Source organism: Chrysemys picta, chromosome 3 (assembly GCF_011386835.1).
Source record: "Chrysemys picta bellii isolate R12L10 chromosome 3, ASM1138683v2, whole genome shotgun sequence".
Lineage (NCBI taxonomy): Eukaryota > Metazoa > Chordata > Testudines > Emydidae > Chrysemys > Chrysemys picta.
In genome coordinates, this window is record NC_088793.1 from 112,603,950 (window position 1) to 112,620,875 (window position 16,926).

Here is a 16,926-nt window from a genome sequence, read left to right on the forward strand (position 1 = left end):
CGCTCTGCAGCCCTTGCACCCCCCCCCGCTCCTGCAGCCTCTGTGCCCCCTGCTCCCCACTGGCCCTGGAGCCCCTGCATCCCCCCATCCCTGCAGCCTCTGCGCCCCCCGCCTGCCCTGCCGCTGCGCCCCCCTACCCCTGCAGCCTCTATGCCCCTGCCTCCCCTGCTCCTCCTCACCCTGCAGCCTCTGCACACCCCCCCCCGCCTGCCCTGCTCCCCCGCTCACCCAGCAGCCTCTGCCTGGTGGGGGCTTCGGATGCTCAGCGGTGACCGGGGCAGCGCGGGTCCCTGCAGCCCCGGCACAGGCCGCACTCCTGCCCCACGCCGCAGCCTTCTTCCTGCCACGCAGGGTGACGGGGCCGTAGAAAGGGTCCCCCAGTGGCCGGGGAGTCCCAGCCCGTGAGGGAAGCCCGAGCTGCTGGCTGGGCCCGGCCTCCCCGTGGTCCTGCGGGCTCGGCTGGGGCGCGCAGTCCGCCCGGCCTCTGGGGGCAGCAGCGGCCCCTCCGCCGCCTTCTGTGGCTGCGCCCCCCACTCCTTCCCCTGCCCGAGCTCGCTACAATGTAGCCGGGCGGCTGGGCTGTGCTGCGGACCCGGCGGGTCCTGCTAGGGCCGGGCGGACCCTGACTTATGCTGCCTCCCTATTTCCCCGGACATGTCCGGTTTTTTCGCAATTCCCCCCTGGACGGGGATTTGAGCACCAAAAAGCCGGACATGTCCGAGGAAATCCGGACGTATGGTAACCCTAGACAAATTTCAAGTGAAGCTGGCCAGTGTCTCATGGAAATCTGAGAAAACTCAGCAGTTTCTCCCAAAGCTCAGAAGTTTCAGCTGAGTTTTACTTGGATTTTTGGGGTTCAAGTGAAAAGCAAAACTCAGATGAGTATGAAACTCATCAAAATAAAACCAGAAAAAGGTTCACATGATTTCTATGGATCTGAAAGGGCCCTGCTTTGCACAGGTTTGGCTTTATAGACATTGGTACTAAGATGGAGAAAGTAAAAAAGTATCCAGATGGCTAGATGGGTCATGAAAGAACAACATGTTGCACACACCAAAAGGGCCAGATTCTCGGTACTGCTCTGCTGCTTGAAACAGCAATAAGTCAAAGTGCACTACGGAACTTTTAGTGGGCAGTAATGGGGTCCATGTGGCGTGGTAGTATGTGCAGGCTGGTGCGCTGTAGATTTACACCCAGTTTGCTGTACACTATGTCTCCGTGTGGACAAGCCCTCAGATTATCTCCCAGTAAAGGTGGAGATCAGGCACGAGGCAAGAGATTTGAGCCCAGCCTTGGGAGAAACAGGGAGAGAGCTCACTTTTCATGTGCACGTTCTAGTGCCTGGCGAAGCAGCATCATGATAACCTGAGCTAAACTGAGATTTTGGTCAGTAAGATTTGGGAGAGAACTTAAATGGCACTCGGGTGAGGGAAGAACATTTGAATTCCCACTTAATGATTATTAAAAAATTAGATTCTATAATTTCAAGAATAATGTTCAGGCAAGGGTTATTTTTCAGTCGGGATCTCTCTGGGGGCTTTTTGTCAAAAGAATAAAAAAAAACCAAACCCCAACCTGGTAAAAGGTTTTAGATGTATTTCCTAGAGAGACAGTCTCCACTCTAGCAGTAGTGTTTGAGGGTCAGTTCTCATCCTGGCTTTGCACAGATTCTCTGTATGTTTTTTTTCTTTCACTGAAATTCCATAGACAGTAATTAAGGAACTGGAGGCCAGCAAGAGGTCAGCAAGCCTTCGTCAGTGAAAACAGGGATTGTTTGCCATGTACAACACTCCCTTTTTTCCTTGTGGTGAATAGAAGATTTGCTTAGAGCTGATGACTTATGCCTTTCTTGCAAGCTAGGCAGCTAGCAAGTAACTGGGGGAATCAGTCAGTGAGCAGAAAGCAGCTAATTGAGTCCAGCAACATGCTTTTTTTCGTCTTTACATATTAACCAGTGGAGTCGGAGCCAGTGTGATGACTGATAATGTAACTCTGGTGAAGAGGTGTCTTGTGCACAGGATACTAATCGAATATAGTACTTAAGAAGAAGTGCCTAATCCTAAATTTTAGGGTTACAAAGCTGACAGAGCAGGAGTTGAGCACTTGGGGGAATTATTTGGAACTGAGCTGTAGGCCTATAAATGCCGAAGCCGGTAAGTCATTAAGTGTGTGGATGATACGGAGAGGATGTGCCTCCTGTCTCAGAGAAAGAAAAGGCTTTTGTGGTTATTCTTAGGCACCGCATAACATGCTGAGCTTTTCTTGTCTCTTCTTTTCCTTTCCCTGGGACTCTGTACTCTCTTCTGTTCTATTTTCCAGTCCCCGACTAGAGTCAGGCTTCTTGGGGGGGGAGGGGGCTGTTTTTTCCTGCCCCGATAGTAAAATGATTATATTTTTGGCGGGCGTAAGGCTTGTTTCAGAGAGAAGGGAGAAGGGATACATGTAACCACGTCTCCCAATGCAAGAAGCAAATCTGTTTGATTTGACATAGGCTCGGAGTTCTGGAATGATTAATAAGTGGTTAATTATGGGGCACATCGTACATAGAACTTGTGTATTTGCCCCATTCTGCCCCTCAAGAATTGTCTGACTGTCCCAACACAATTGCAATTTGGACTCAAATTTGGAGATTTGTTGGGAGATTTTCTGGTTCAGTGCAGGAATAAACTATTACTAGGGCATGAAATTAATTTCAGAAGTTTGATATCTTTCCAAATGGCTTCATACAGCTTGAGTAAAACATCATGTATGTTTTTGTTTACAGAGCTGAAGCAGATAAATCAAGTAAGCTGGATTTATCTGGACATGGCCCTGATATTTCTTAAATACTTCTATTTTATTAGGAGTGGGCTAGCAAGCAATCATACATTATGTGTTTTACAAAGAATGCCTCTGAAACCCTGAAGTGATCCCAAAAATTTCCCTGCAGAGTGTTAGCTATTTCTGTTTTATATTAGTCCAATAATTCCATATACCCTCATAAATGTGAACACGCTTTATAAAGCTCTAATTCAAGCAGGGAAGTTAGGATTGTTCACTATTATTATTTATATTCCACCTAAAATGGACTGGATAGTGTTTCATAGATCTAGAACAAGGTACATATTTTTGCCCCAAAGAACTTATGTTGACAGCATAAAAAAGTCAAATGGGGAGGAGGCAAGTGGGATGGAGGACAGTAAGTTATGGGGCTGCAGTGCTTATTTTAGTCCCTGGATTACTTTTTTTAAAACAATTACTTTTAAAATTGTTCTAATTGTGGAAAAATATGGTTTTTGAGAATAGCTATTGAAGGACGAAGGGGAGGTTGTGTGGGGTACAGAATCAAGGAGGACATTCTGGGCATAGAGCACGGCAAAGGTGGTGGCACAGTTAGGGTTTCAAGAACATTTTCACAGTCTTATGGTCACACTTGCTCTCAGAGAAAGAGCTGAGGCTGCAGCTACAGCTTGGAGTTATACTTTTCCAGTCATTCAATACATGATTGTTGCAGTTCTCTGTATGCAGTCCTTGGTATTTACAGATGCTGTTAATTTAATTCCAGTTTCCCTGTAGCCCTTCGTGCGGTTGTGTTCTCCAATAGAGTTCTCCAAACTGGCCCAATTTCTTCACTATTAGAACATTGCAGATGTGTCAAAGATGCACTTGTTCCAAAAGAAGCTGGGAAAGGAGACTCCGCCCAAGCATAAGTGCCAAATAGGCCCCATAGGCTTTGCTCTGTTCCACTGGCAGCAGAATGGCGCACTGTCTCTTTAAAGCATGTATCATTTTTTGTATTGGCTTGGTCAATTTGTTATGGTTTAAAACTGTGGAGCCAGCTGTCTGCAATCTGATGTAATGTTGCCATGGAAACTAGAAATGAAACACTTAAGCATTCACCACAGAATTACTACATACAGCATTAGCCAAAATAATTAAAAGTTGAGCCATATGGGCTTTTGGATGGAAAAAATTTGAAGCAGCAAGGATGGAAATTAGGTTGTTCCTATTTACAGTACTGTAAATCCATTTGGTTTCCCTTTCGAATATTCAGGAAGGTCTCTTAATAAGGCTACTTAAGAGTCAGGGTATTATGCATATTAGATGCTTCTATTTGCTGTACAGAAAGGGTTAACTGTGCTGAAATTTAGTGTAATAGGATAGCCTTATATGTGTAGCAATAAAACATTTATAGACTCACTGCACTGTAAGCGCTCTCTGACCTCTGAGTGGGACACCTACCATGTTGACTGCTATAAAGTGCCCTTTCTGATTGCTAGCCTTGATTGCTGTAGGACCTTTCCCCTGCAGGAAGCCATTGATTGTAACGTAGATTTCCTTCGTCACCTATAAAATTGTTCCACCTCAGGGCAACACTTTGCAAAGGTCAGGGCCGGCTCTAGTGTTTTTGCCGCCCCAAGCAGCAAAAAAAAAAAAAAAAAGCCGCAATCGCAAGCGGCAGCAGTTCTACCGCTGCTTCATTCTACGGCGGCAGGTCCTTCGCTCCGAGAGGGAGTGACGGCCCCGCCGCCGAATTGCCGCCGAATGGCCAGACGTGCCGCCCCCCTCTGCATTGGCCACCCCAGGCACCTGCTTGCTACGCTGGTGCCTGGAGCCAGCCCTAGCAAAGGTCTCCCCTGAATAGCCAGAGATTATGCCTGTACTTTTGTATTGTTACAATACGTTGAAAAACTTAAGAAGATTTTGATAGCAACTTTGATAGCAAGCAGCATTGAAAAAGCCTACAGGAGAACGGTTGCTAGAGCTGGGTGGGAAATGGTTTTCCCAACCTGTGAGAAATTTTGAGACTTGGAACATTTTTTCCCATCCTAAATTGGGATGAAAAGTTGAAATGTTGAAAAATTTTGTGAACCAAAAAAAAAAAAGAAAAAATAAGAGGATAAGATCAGTCAAAACATTTTGTTTTGATCATTTTGACACATTTGGTTCCAATTTTGACCTTTTTTATTTTTTTCACATTTTTAAATTATAAATGAATTTACATTTCAAAATGAAAAGCCATTTCAAACCAAAAAATGGAACTTTTTGTTCAGAAAACACCAAAATGTCCTGTTTCAATAATTTCAAAACTTTTTTCAAAATTGCTTTCAAAATGGAAAATCTGTCAAACCCAATCCTTTTCCATAAACAATTTGTTTCAAAGAATCAGCATTTTCCAACAAAAAAGTTATTAACTGAAAAAAATCCAGACCAGCTCTTGTGACTACCACTTGTAATGACAGATGCGTAAGGCCTAATCTATAAGATATTAAGTCTTTCTCCCCTACAAAAAAAAATATAGATATATATTCTGTGCCACACACTCTCCTGCTTGGTAGGAAAGTTCTGCTGGTCAGACTCTGCTGTTGCTTTTAATCAAACAAATATCCCTCAATCTGCTGGCAATGCTCCTACTAATACAGCCCAATATGCTGCTGGCCTTTTTGACAACAAGGGCACACTGCTGACTCATATCCATCTTCTTGTAATCCCCAGGTCCTTTTCTGCAGAACTGCTGCTTAGGCAGTTGGTCCCCAGCCTGTAGTGGTGCACGGGATTCTTCCTTCCTAAGTGCAGGACTCTGCACTTGTCCTTGTTGAACCTCATCAGATTTCTTTTGGCCCAATCCTCCAATTTGTCTAGATCACTCTGGACCCTATCCCTACCCTCCAGCTATCTACCTCTCCCCGTAGCTTAGGGTCATCTGCAAACTTGCTGAGGGTGCAATTCATCCCATCATCCAGATCATTAATAAAAATGTTGAACAAAACCGGCCCCAGGACCGACTCCTGGGGCTCTCCGCTTGATACCGGCTGCCAACTAGACATTGAGCCGTTGATCACTACCCGTTGAGCCCGACAATCTAGCCAGCTTTCTATCCATATTATAGTCCATTCATCCAATCCATACTTCTTTAACTTGCTGGCAGGGCTGGCTCCAGCTTTTTTGCCGCCCCAAGTAGTGAAAAAAAAAAGAAAAAAGAAAAACCCAATTGAGCTGCCGCCGAAGTGCCGCCGAAGAGGAGGAGAGAGAGTGAAGGGCCCACCGCCGAATTCTGAGGCGGAGTGATTGAGCTGCCGCTGAATTGCCGCCACAGACCACAGACATGCCACCCCAATAACGGACGGAGTGACGCCGCTTTCTATTGGCCACCCCAGGCACCTGCTTCCTTCGCTGGTGCCTGGAGCCGGCCCTGCTTGCTGGCAAGAATACTGTGGGAGACCGTATCAAAAGCTTTGCTAAAGTCAAGATATATCACATCCACCGCTTTCCCCATATCCACAGAGCCAGTTATCTCGTCATAGAAGGCAATCAGGTTGGTCAGGCATGATTTGCCCTTGGTGAATCCATGTTGACTGTTCCTGATAACCTTCCTCTCCTCCAAGTGCTTCAAAATGGATTCCTTAAGGACCTGCTCCACGAGTTTGCCAGGGACTGAAGTGAGGCTGACCAGTCTGTAGTTATTCCCCTCTATTCGGCACTGGTGAGGGCACACCTAGAGTACTGTGTCCATTTTTGTCCATACAGAAGGGAGTGGACAAATTGGAGGGAGTCCAGCGGAAGGCAACGAAAATGATTTGGGGGCTGGGGCATATGACTTATGAGAAGAGACTGAGGGAACAGGGCTTATTTAGTCTGCAGAAGAGAAGAGTGAGGGGGAATTTGATAGCAGCCTTCAACTACCTGAAGGGTTCCAAAGAGGATGGAGCTTGGCTGTTCTCAGTGTTGGCAGATAACAGAACAAGGAGCAATGGTCTCAAGTTGCAGTGGGGGAGGTCTAGGTTGGATATTAGGAAACACTATTTCACTAAGAGAGTGGTGAAGCACTCGAATGGGTTACCTAGGGAGGTGGTGGACTCTCCATCCTTAGAGCTTTTTAAGTCCTGGTTTGGCAAAATCCTGGCTGGGATGATTTAGTTGGTGTTGGTCTTGCTTTGAGCAGGGGATTGGACTAGATGACCTCCTGAGGTCCCTTCCAACCCTAATCTTCTATGATTCTATGATGTATCTTTCTTTAAATCAGTCTGCTGCTATCCTACTTCGTTGTGTTAAAATAATAATCTTTCACTCTGGGTAACTAATTACATACTATGTTGGTCCCTATGATAAATGCACTCACTGGGTCTTTCAGATTCTTTGTGTTTAGCAACATTGGAATTGCCATACTGCATCCGTCCAGCAGACCATTTAGTCCTTTTTATTTTAGAATAATGTGAATTTTGTTTTAATCAAGTAAATTGAGGAATGTGGGTCAAATGCTCTGCTGGCACAACTCCACTGGCTTCAAAGGAATTGCACCAGCAGAAAATTTGGCCCTGTGAGGGATACATTTTCAAAGCTGTACCTAATTCCCATTGACTTTCAATAAGCGGCATCTCAGTGCCATTTTGGACTTTGAAAATATACCCCAGTGTGTTTGCCGTTTGACATCCTGTCCTGTGGTTTATATTGTTATTCCATTCTGACCTTTATGTATATTTTTAAAGCCTATAAGCTCTCCTATTTTGCCAGCCTTTAAATAGGCTCACAGTTAGGTAAAAACAGGGTGGTTTTTTTTCATGAGAAGAAAATAATGCAGTCTGACATAGAAGCTCAGATGACCTAAAGTTCATTGAGAGGAAGATGCATTAAGATTTTTGAGCTGGACCTTAGAATGTGATGAATTGGCTGGGGTCTACACAAAGACAAAGGTATACAATTTGTGCTGCACTCCAGCTGGAATGGGCAGTGTTTGCTGGAATGCACTGCATACAGTGCTAGTCCTGTACTGTAAGAGCTGGAGTGCCTTCCTCCCCCCTCTTCCCCTTTTTACATTCTAAATAGATTAAAACAGAGGAAGTAGCATATTGAACGTTGGATCTGTCTCAAAAATTGGAACCCTCATTTCGTCCACAAGGAATAAATTGTTTCAGCTTGTTGTGTGTCTGCTGCTGGAGCGAGTGAATTTTTATTTGCCTCTGTAATGTTTGATACTTGAGGGAAAACAGCTGGAACTGAGCATAATGGATCAGACGCAAAATGAAACGGGATGCTGGGGAATATGGACTATACTGTATATCTGAAAAGGTCAGAGTTTTCCCTTGGTCTTTGTTGGAGGAATGCTGTGTCCATCCTAAGCCTAGCCTTGAGAGCCTTCAAAAAGAGTGTGGGATAGGGGGAGGAGGAGAAAGAGGATTTTGTAGCTGTGGCGGCGTGTAACTAATGAACGAGACAGAGGATGAAGTATCTTCCTTCCCGTCCCCTTCTTGTACTGCTGGTTTTGATTTTCTGGGAAGACTGGAAAAAGTCAATGATAGAGTTTCAGTTTGGAGAAGCTGTTTATTACCAGCTTTAAATGGCAAGTTCCGACAGGCCAGACAAACCAGTGCCTGACCCAAACCACAGGAGCGTAACTGGTATGGTAAGAAGAGCCCTGCCTGCAATGCATTGAAAGAGGACGTGAAAGTAGTTATTACACAATGCATGGAAAGGAAGACAAGGGCAGCGATGTATTTCAGTGCTTTTAGGACTTCACGTTGCACAGAATTAGAAGTCAAAATGGTATGTTATGCACTTTGAAATCTGTCAATAATTTCAATGCTTCTCTCTGACCTGGGTGGAGAATATAATGCCAGTTACAGAGCTGCTTTGACACAGAGCAGCAGCTGGGTTGGGTTAACTTGACTTCAAGGAGCAAGCTATGGAACAATTACTTTATTAACATTCCCTTTGTTTCTTTGCCAGTCAAGAGAACAATCGGATGATGAAACAGAGGAGTCGGTGAAGTTTAAGAGGTTGCACAAGCTGGTTAACTCTACTCGCAGAGTCAGAAAGAAACTAATTAGGGTGGAAGAAATGAAAAAACCCAGCACAGAAGGTAAAAGCAAAGTGCATACAGTTATTCTCAATTAAACTGAACGGGTGTTTCTGTGTTGAATAGAGAAGGTTGGGGGCGCGGAGCCTTCTGGGTGAGGGGTAATAAGAATGATTGTACTCGTTGCCATAAACTTGTAGCTCTGTGAAATTGGGTGGTGTTTTCTATAAAGATTGAGTTATCCCAGCTGTTTTAAGACTTTAAGAAGAGCAATGTGGCTGTTTGGGAGGTAGTTACTGCTACAGCTGAAGGTCTGTTAGCACTCCAATTGCAATATTGGAGAGTCCTTTTATCTGGAGGTTAGAACTTGGCTTTATTTTCATCCCCTCTTGTATTTTGTGGAAAGAATGAAAGGTAGCAGAAATTCCATGACATTTGTGCCCCTATTATGTCACAAGCAGCGGAGCAGAGCCACCCTGACTTGGTTCTCTTTCTCCAAGCCTTTGGAGACACCTTTGCAAGAACATTCCCCAATTGCAGCTCTAAGGATTTGGAAGGGGAGTGGCTGGTTGGTGAAGGTGGAACTGTTCTACATGGTATCATTCTTTGGCAAGGCCAGAGAATTTCTATCACACATTCTTGCTGCACTAACTCCATCTGTGTGCCTTCTATGATCCTGGTGGAAAACATGTAGGCAAACAGTTACAGCATGCAAAAGCCATGCTGCTGGTGTAGAGAGAGCCTAGGGAGAGATGCAGAAGTGCTCACCCTGTCAATATGTCTACACTGCAGATAACTTGGGTGATCAGTACCTGGGTCTGAGCACTGGAGTTAGCCTAGCCTGTATGTGAGCAGCAACACTGCAATGCCATACCCAAGTTACTGGTGCTGTGCTCACCTATGTGTGTCGCTAGGACTTGTAGGGTCATTCCCATTATTCTTTGTGCTGCAGTAAACTGAGCTGCTCTATGGTTCTTTCTTAGTGAATTATAGAACTTGTCTGTCCTCCTGGACATAGATGGAAGTATGAAGGCGCTGGAGAACTGTCAGCACTTGAATAATTTAGCCTATATCCTCACTGCAAAGTAGGCGGGTTACCAGCCTGAGTGAAGGCCTCATTTAGGTTTTAGCCTCTAGCCCCATACAAGCCAGCTAGCCTGAAAGCACCACTAACCTTGGGGTGAGATGGTTTTGTGTGTGAATGGGAGGGGGTTGGGGCAACACCAGAGTAACAGCCCAAGTTTATTCTGCAGTGAAGGCACAACCCCTGAGTGAATGCCCCAAGGTGGTGGATTTCTCCCAGGACTGCTGCACTGGGAGGAAGGAGGCCCATCTATGGCTACTCCTTCCCCCAAGTACTCCAGAGACCCAAAATTATGCAGGGGTGACCTCCACATGTTCTGGGTAAACTATGACCCAGGTGTTGCCTCTCTGCCATCCCCCCACCATGTGGCCTTTGAGGGGAAACTGCAGAAAGAATAGGGTTGCCAGGCATCCAGTTTTCAACTGGAATGCCCAGTCAAAAAGGGACCCTGGCGGCTCTGGTTAGCACGGCTGACCAGGCTACTAAAACTTTTTTTTTGGTTTACTATCAGTTTGGTCCAGCAAAAGCTATTGATCTTAACAAGCTAATCAGTATTTAATGACTCCTAGACTTTAAGGCCAGAAAGGGACCATCATGTTCATCTAGTCTGACCTCCCACACATCGCAGGCCACAGAACCTTACCCACCCTGCAATAGACCCATAACCTCTGGCTGAGTTACTGAAGTCCTCAAATCAGGTTACAGAGAAACCACCATTTACACTAGTTTAACCCTGCAAGTCACCCGTGCCCCATGCTGCAGAGGAAAGTAAAAAGACAAACAAACCAGGGTCTCTGCCAATCCTGACCCAAGGGAAAATTCCTTCCTGACCCCAAATATGATGATCAGTTAGACCCTGAGCACATGAACAAGACCTACCAGCCAGACACTTGGGAAAGAATTCTCTGTAGTAACTCAGAGCCCTCCCCATCTAGCATCCCATCACTGGTTATTGGAGATGCCACTGTAGGCAGTTTCCTCATACCATCCCCTCCATAAACCTATCAAGCTCAGTCTTAAAGCCAGTCAGGTTTTTTGCCCCCACTGCTCCCTTTGGGAGGCTGTTCTAAAACTTCACTCCTCTGATGGTTAGAAACCTTCATCTAATTTCAAGACTAAACTTGTCATCCATTTGTTCTTAAGTCCACAATGGCACTTAATTTAAATAATTCCTCTTCCTCCCTGGTATTTATCCCTATGATATATTAATAGAGAGCAGTCATAGCTCCCCTCAGCCTTCTTTTGGTTAGACTAAACAAGCCAAGCTCTTTGAGTCTCCTCTCATTAGGAAGGTTTTCCATTCCTCAGATCGTCCTAGTAGCCCTTCTCTGCACCTGTTCCAGTTTGAATTAAACTTTCTTAAACATGGGAGACCAGAACTGCACAAAGTATTCCAGATGAGGTCTCACCATACTAATGGTACTAGCACCTCCTTATCTCTACTGGTAATGCCTCACTTGATGCATTCTAGGACTGCATTAGCCTTTTTCATGGCCACATCACATTGGCAGCACATAGTCTTATTGGAATCAACCAATACACCCAGGTCTTCCTCCTCTTCTGTCACTTCCAACTGATAAGTCTTCAACTTATAGCAAAAATTCTTGCTGATAGTATCTAAGTGCAAGTCATGCACTTAGCACTATTAAATTTCATCCCATTTATTCCTCAAATTCTCAAAGTCATCCAGATCTTCTTGTATGATATTCCAGTCCTCCTCCATCTGCAAAGTTTATTAGCACACTCCCATTAATAAAAATGTTAATTAAGATTGGTCCCAAGATCAGTTCATGAGGAACTCCACTAGTAACCGCCTTCCAGCTTGACAGTTCATCTTTCAGTATGAACCATTGTAGTCTCCCTTTTAACCAGTTCCTTATTCACTTTTCAATTCTCATATTAATCCCCAATCTTCTCCAATTTAACTAATAATTTCCCATATGGAACTGTATCAAATGCCTTACTGAAATCCAGGTAGATTGTCTAAAAAATCAGTTATCTTCTCAAAGGAGATCAAGTTAATCTGGCATGATCTACCTTTTGTAAAACCATGTAGTATTTTATCCCAGTTATCATTTACCTCTCTGTCCTTAACTAATTTCTCTTTCAAAATTTGTTCCAAGACCTTTCATACAATTGAGGTCAAACTAACAGGCCTTTAGTTTCCCAGATCATTTTTTCCCCTTATTTAAAAATATACAGTAAAAACTGTTTTACCAACTAGCACTTCACCAACCGGAAAACTTTATAAACCAGCATTTCTGATCTTCCTTGAAAGTCCAGTTTATAGTTTGGTTGGTGTGGGGCTGGCAGGTGGTTGGGGCATGGGAGGGGGTGCAGAGCGAGGGCTCTGAGATGGAGTTTGGGTGCGGGAAGGGGCTTGGGGTGTGGGGTACCAGATCCAGGGGCGGCTCACCTCGGGCAGCTCCCCGCAAGTGGCGATCTGTCCTGGCTGCTCCAAGGCAGAGGTGTGGTAGACAGCTCTGCATGCTGCCTACACCCACAGTCTGCGGTTCCCAGCCAATGGGAGCTGTGGAGCCAGAGCTGAGGGCAGGGTAGGGCGGGGGCAGCACACAGAGTTGCCTGCCACGCCTCCGCCTAGGAGCAGCCAGGACAGATCGCCGCTTGCAGGGAGCCACCCGAGGTGAGCGGCCCCTAGATCCAGCACCCAAACTCCCTCCCAGACCCTGCACCCCAACCCCCATCCTTGCACTCCCTCCCACACCCAAACTCCCTCCCTCTTAGTTAACCGGCATTTTTCACTTATTGGCACCCCCCAACATGCCCAATAAAACAGCTTTTACTGTATTAACAATTCTCCAGTCATAGCGTATGACTGCCAAGTTTACAGATTCATTAAAAATCCTTGCTATTGGATTGCAATTTCATGTGCCAGTTCCTTTAATATTCTTGGATGGAGATTATCCGTGTCCCCCCTCCCCCAATTTAGTCCCATTAAACTGTTTGAGTTTGACTTCCACCTTGGATGTGGTAATTTCTGTTTTCAATATCCTTGCTCCCATTAGCCAGCCTGCCACTCTCCCTAAGCTCTTCATTAGCCTAATTAAAAATGGAGGCAAAGTATTTGTTTAGGTGTTGGGCCATGCCTAGATTATCTTTAATCTCTACCCCATTCTCAAATATCCTCTTTAGAGGTCCCATTTCTTCTTTCCTTGTTTTCTTTTTATTTATATGGCTATAGAATCTTTTAATATTGGTTTTAATTTCCTGAAGGTCCAGCTCTGCTTGGATTTTGGCAGTTCTCACTTTATCTCTACATTTTTCTGACCTCCAAGAGGTGGCTTTCCTTGCTGATCCAACCCATCTTCCATTCCTGGTAGGCTTTCAGTTAATCACCTGTTTGAAATACTTGCTCTGCAACCTTTCCCTATGAATTTTTTCCGCTTTCTTGGGATGCAGGCTTCAGATTGTTTCTGCAACTTTGATTTAAAGTACTTCCAAGCGTCCTCCATGTTCAGATTCTTGAGTTCTCCAGTCTGGTCCACTTTCCTAACTAATTCCCTTAATTTTGTAAAGTTTTTGCCCTTTTGAAATCAAGGGCCCTAGTTGCAGATCTATTTTTGTTTATCCTTTCCTTTAGTTTACACTGAATTAGCTCATGATCACTCCAACCAAGATTGTCCCCTACAATCAGTTTTTACGTGAGGTCATCACTACTCACCAATACCAAATCTAAAATGGCATCACCTCTTGTTGGTTTAGTGACTATTTGGTGAAGAAATCTGTCAGCTTTCACATCCAGGAAAATCTGGGCCCTACTATTATTAGTAGCACGTGTCCTCCAGTCTATATCAGGGAAGTTAGTCTCCCATAATCATACAATTCCTAATAGTAATTATTTCATTAAATAGGTCTCTATCCATATCCTTATCAGATCCTGGAGATCTGTAGCATACCCCAAGCACTATGTCAGGGGAACCTGTAGTAGCTTTTTCCCCAAAAAGTGATTTTGGTGCAAAACAGATTGTCTTATCCATTCCATCACTTCTAATTACTTTACAGTCTAACTCATCATTAATATACAATGCTACTTCACCACCTTTACCTTTATTTTTGTCTTTTCTGAACAGCACATGCCCTTCAATACCTGCACTCCAATCATGACTATTATTCCATCATGTTTCTATTATCCCTATAATATCTGGTTTCACTTCCTGTACAAGTAGTTCTAGTTCCTCCATTCTGTTACTCAGGCTCCTTGCATTGGTGTACAAACATCTTAATTGTTGCTGGTTAGCTTTGCCCACATTCCTCAATTGATTGGGTACAGTCTTTCTACTGCCAGTATCACCTACCTGACTTCTAGCTTTGTTGGTATCAGCACTATCTTTCCTCTTAATGTCCATTCTCCTACCCACTGCTGTTCCCGTCTCCATTGCTGTACCCTTTCTTATTTGATTTTCCTCCCGCTCAATGTTAGAATCAAATGTGGAGACTTCATGAGCATCTCCCAACCATCTCCCCCTATTTCCTTATTTAAAGCTCTTTATCTGTATTTTATTTGTATCAATCTCCATCCCAGAAGTCTATTTCCCTCCCTATTTAGGTGGAGTCCATCCCATGCGAACTGTCCTCTGCCCATGAATGCCTCCCAGTGGTCAAACATCCCAAAGCACCACTGCCTGAGCTATCTATTGATCACCATAATATTGTCTGTCTGCTAGAATCCCACTGAAGATCACCTGAGCCTCCATTTCCTTAAGCATCTTCCCCAGCCTGGCATAGTCTCCCTTGATACGTTCCAGTGAGAATCTAGCGGTGTTATTTGTTCCCACATGAAGGACAATCAGTGGATTCTTTCCTATTCCCATCAGGATCCTCTTCAGCCTCAGGTCCACATCCCGTATCTTAGTTTCCGGCAGACAGCACACCCTTTATGTTTTCTGGATCAGCTCTGGTGACAGCCCTGTCTGCTCTTCTTAGTAGGGAGTTACCAATCACATAGACCTGTCTTTCCTTGTGATGGTGTCATTCTCCAGCCTTCCTCTAGTTCTTTCTGTCTGCAAGTCCTCTTGTCTTTTATTCTCCCTTGCAATCTTCTGCAAGTCATCCTGTATTCTCTTGGGGCTCTGAACTCCGGGTAGCTCCACTGACTCTTCCCATAAGACTGTCCGCTCTTCTCTTCTTCCTTGCCCTCCCTCCTTCAGTTACGGCCTGCTGTTTGCCTTTAACATTGTCCAACTCAGCAAACCTGTTCCTGGGCTCTGTTTATCCCTCACTAGCCCATTATTTTTCCTTTGCCTAGTTCTTGTAGTCTCATGCTTCCATTGGCCACTTTCCTCACCCAGCAGTCTCCCCTCAGAGTTCTTCAGGCCAGTTCACATCTGAGTCTTGACTTTTCCCTTCAGCCTCCTCTTACCTTCCCTCCCTCATCTGCTCGAATCCCCTTTGAAATCAACTGTATTTTCCACCTTCATCTCCAACCCTCGGATCTTCTCTTCCAACTACTCTATCAAGCAGCACTTCATACAAACGAAACTCTTTTCAGGTACCCACTCTAGGATCACGTAAATCCTGCAACTTCTGAATCTGGTCATCTTCATTGTCTCTTTCATTGCTTGGTTCACTCCCACTTCTGCCTCTGTCTGGCATAGACTTCCCACCTCAAGTCCTGTCAAGGAAAAAGAAAAACAACAAACAAACAAACAAACATACAAATACAAAAACCCAAACAATACCAGAACACCAGACACACCGCTCCCACAAACTCCCACTCATACACCCCTGTTTACAGCTCAGTTTGCGGTCTCCTGTGCCACTAGCTGGTTGCTTGATTGTCTTTATAGGCCCCCTAATCAGAGAAGCCCCATTCCCTAATCAGGACTTTGCTCCTCTCAGATCATACTGCCCCCTAACAGCCTCTGCAAACTGAACAGAAATCAGAAAAAACACACATCACCCACAACAATGTCACTGACTGCCACTAAGGAACAGGGTCTTGCCTCCTGCTTTCTCCTCCAACAGAACTCCCGCTCAAATGCCCCTGTTTACAGCTCTGTTTGCTGGCTCATGTGCCACTACTCATTAAAGTGTATGAGTAGACTCAGTTACCATAGGATCTGTACTGGGAACCTGTACTGCTCAACATATTAATAAGTGATCTGGAAAAGGGGGTGAACAGTGAGGTGGCTAAATTTACAGACTATACAGAATTATTTATAAATCCAAAGCTGACTGTGAAGAGTTTCAAAGGAGTCTCACTAAACTGGGTGACAAAATGGCAGATTAAATTCAGTGTCGATAAGTGTAAAGTAATGCACACTGGAAAAAATAATCTCAGCTGTACATACAAAATGGTGGGGTCTAAATTAGCTGTTACCACTCAAGAAAGAGATCTTGGTGTCATTGTGGATAGTTCTCTGAAAACATCCAATCAATGTGCGGAAGCAATAAAAAAAGCTAATAGAACGTTAGGAACCTTTAGGAAAGGGATAGATAATAAAACAAAAAATATCATGCCACTATATAAATCCATGGCACACCCACACTTTGAATACTGCATGTAGTTGTGTTTGCCCCATCGCAGAAAAGATATATTTGAACTGGAAAAGGTGCAGAGAGAGGCAACAAAAAGGATTAGGGGTATGGAACAGTTTTCATACGAAGAGATTTAAGAAGACTAGGATTGTTCAGATTTTAGAAAAGAGATGACTAAAGGGGAGATATGATAGAGGTCTATAAAATCTTAACTGATGTGGAGAAAGTGAATAAGGAAGTGTTACTTACTCCTGCACGTAACACAAGAGCTAGGGGTCACCTAACAAAATGAATAGACAGATGGTTTAAAACAAACAAAAGGAAGTACTTCTTCACATAATGCAAAATCAACCTTTGGAACTCATTGCCATGGGATATTGCAAAGGCCAAAAGCATAACTGGGCCCAAAAAAAAATCGATATCTTCATGGAGGATAGGTCCATCAATGTCTGTTAAACAAGATGGTCAAGAACGCAACTGCTAAACCTCCAACTGCCAGAAGCTGTGTGACTGGATGGACGGGATGGATCACTCAAAATTACCCTGTTCTGTTCATTCCCTCTGAAGCATT

The 16,926-nt window shown here is 44.5% G+C and overlaps 1 protein-coding gene across 14 annotated transcripts in view; it reads left to right on the forward strand.

Annotated features, from left to right (window-relative positions):
* SASH1 (SAM and SH3 domain containing 1) overlaps window positions 1-16,926 on the forward strand; it is an 817,652-nt gene that overhangs the window by 760,196 nt on the left and 40,530 nt on the right. For 10 of the 14 annotated variants that reach the window (XM_008177281.4, XM_065590318.1, XM_005280431.5 and 7 more), the window contains exon 9: window positions 8,704-8,836. In XM_008177281.4, the coding sequence (XP_008175503.2) occupies window positions 8,704-8,836 (133 nt within the window). Of the gene's footprint in view, window positions 1-1,996; window positions 2,154-7,894; window positions 8,047-8,327; window positions 8,521-8,703; window positions 8,837-16,926 lie in introns of those variants that run through there. The other 4 variants (XM_024112727.3, XM_024112729.3, XM_042848225.2 and 1 more) reach the window with 3 other exon arrangements.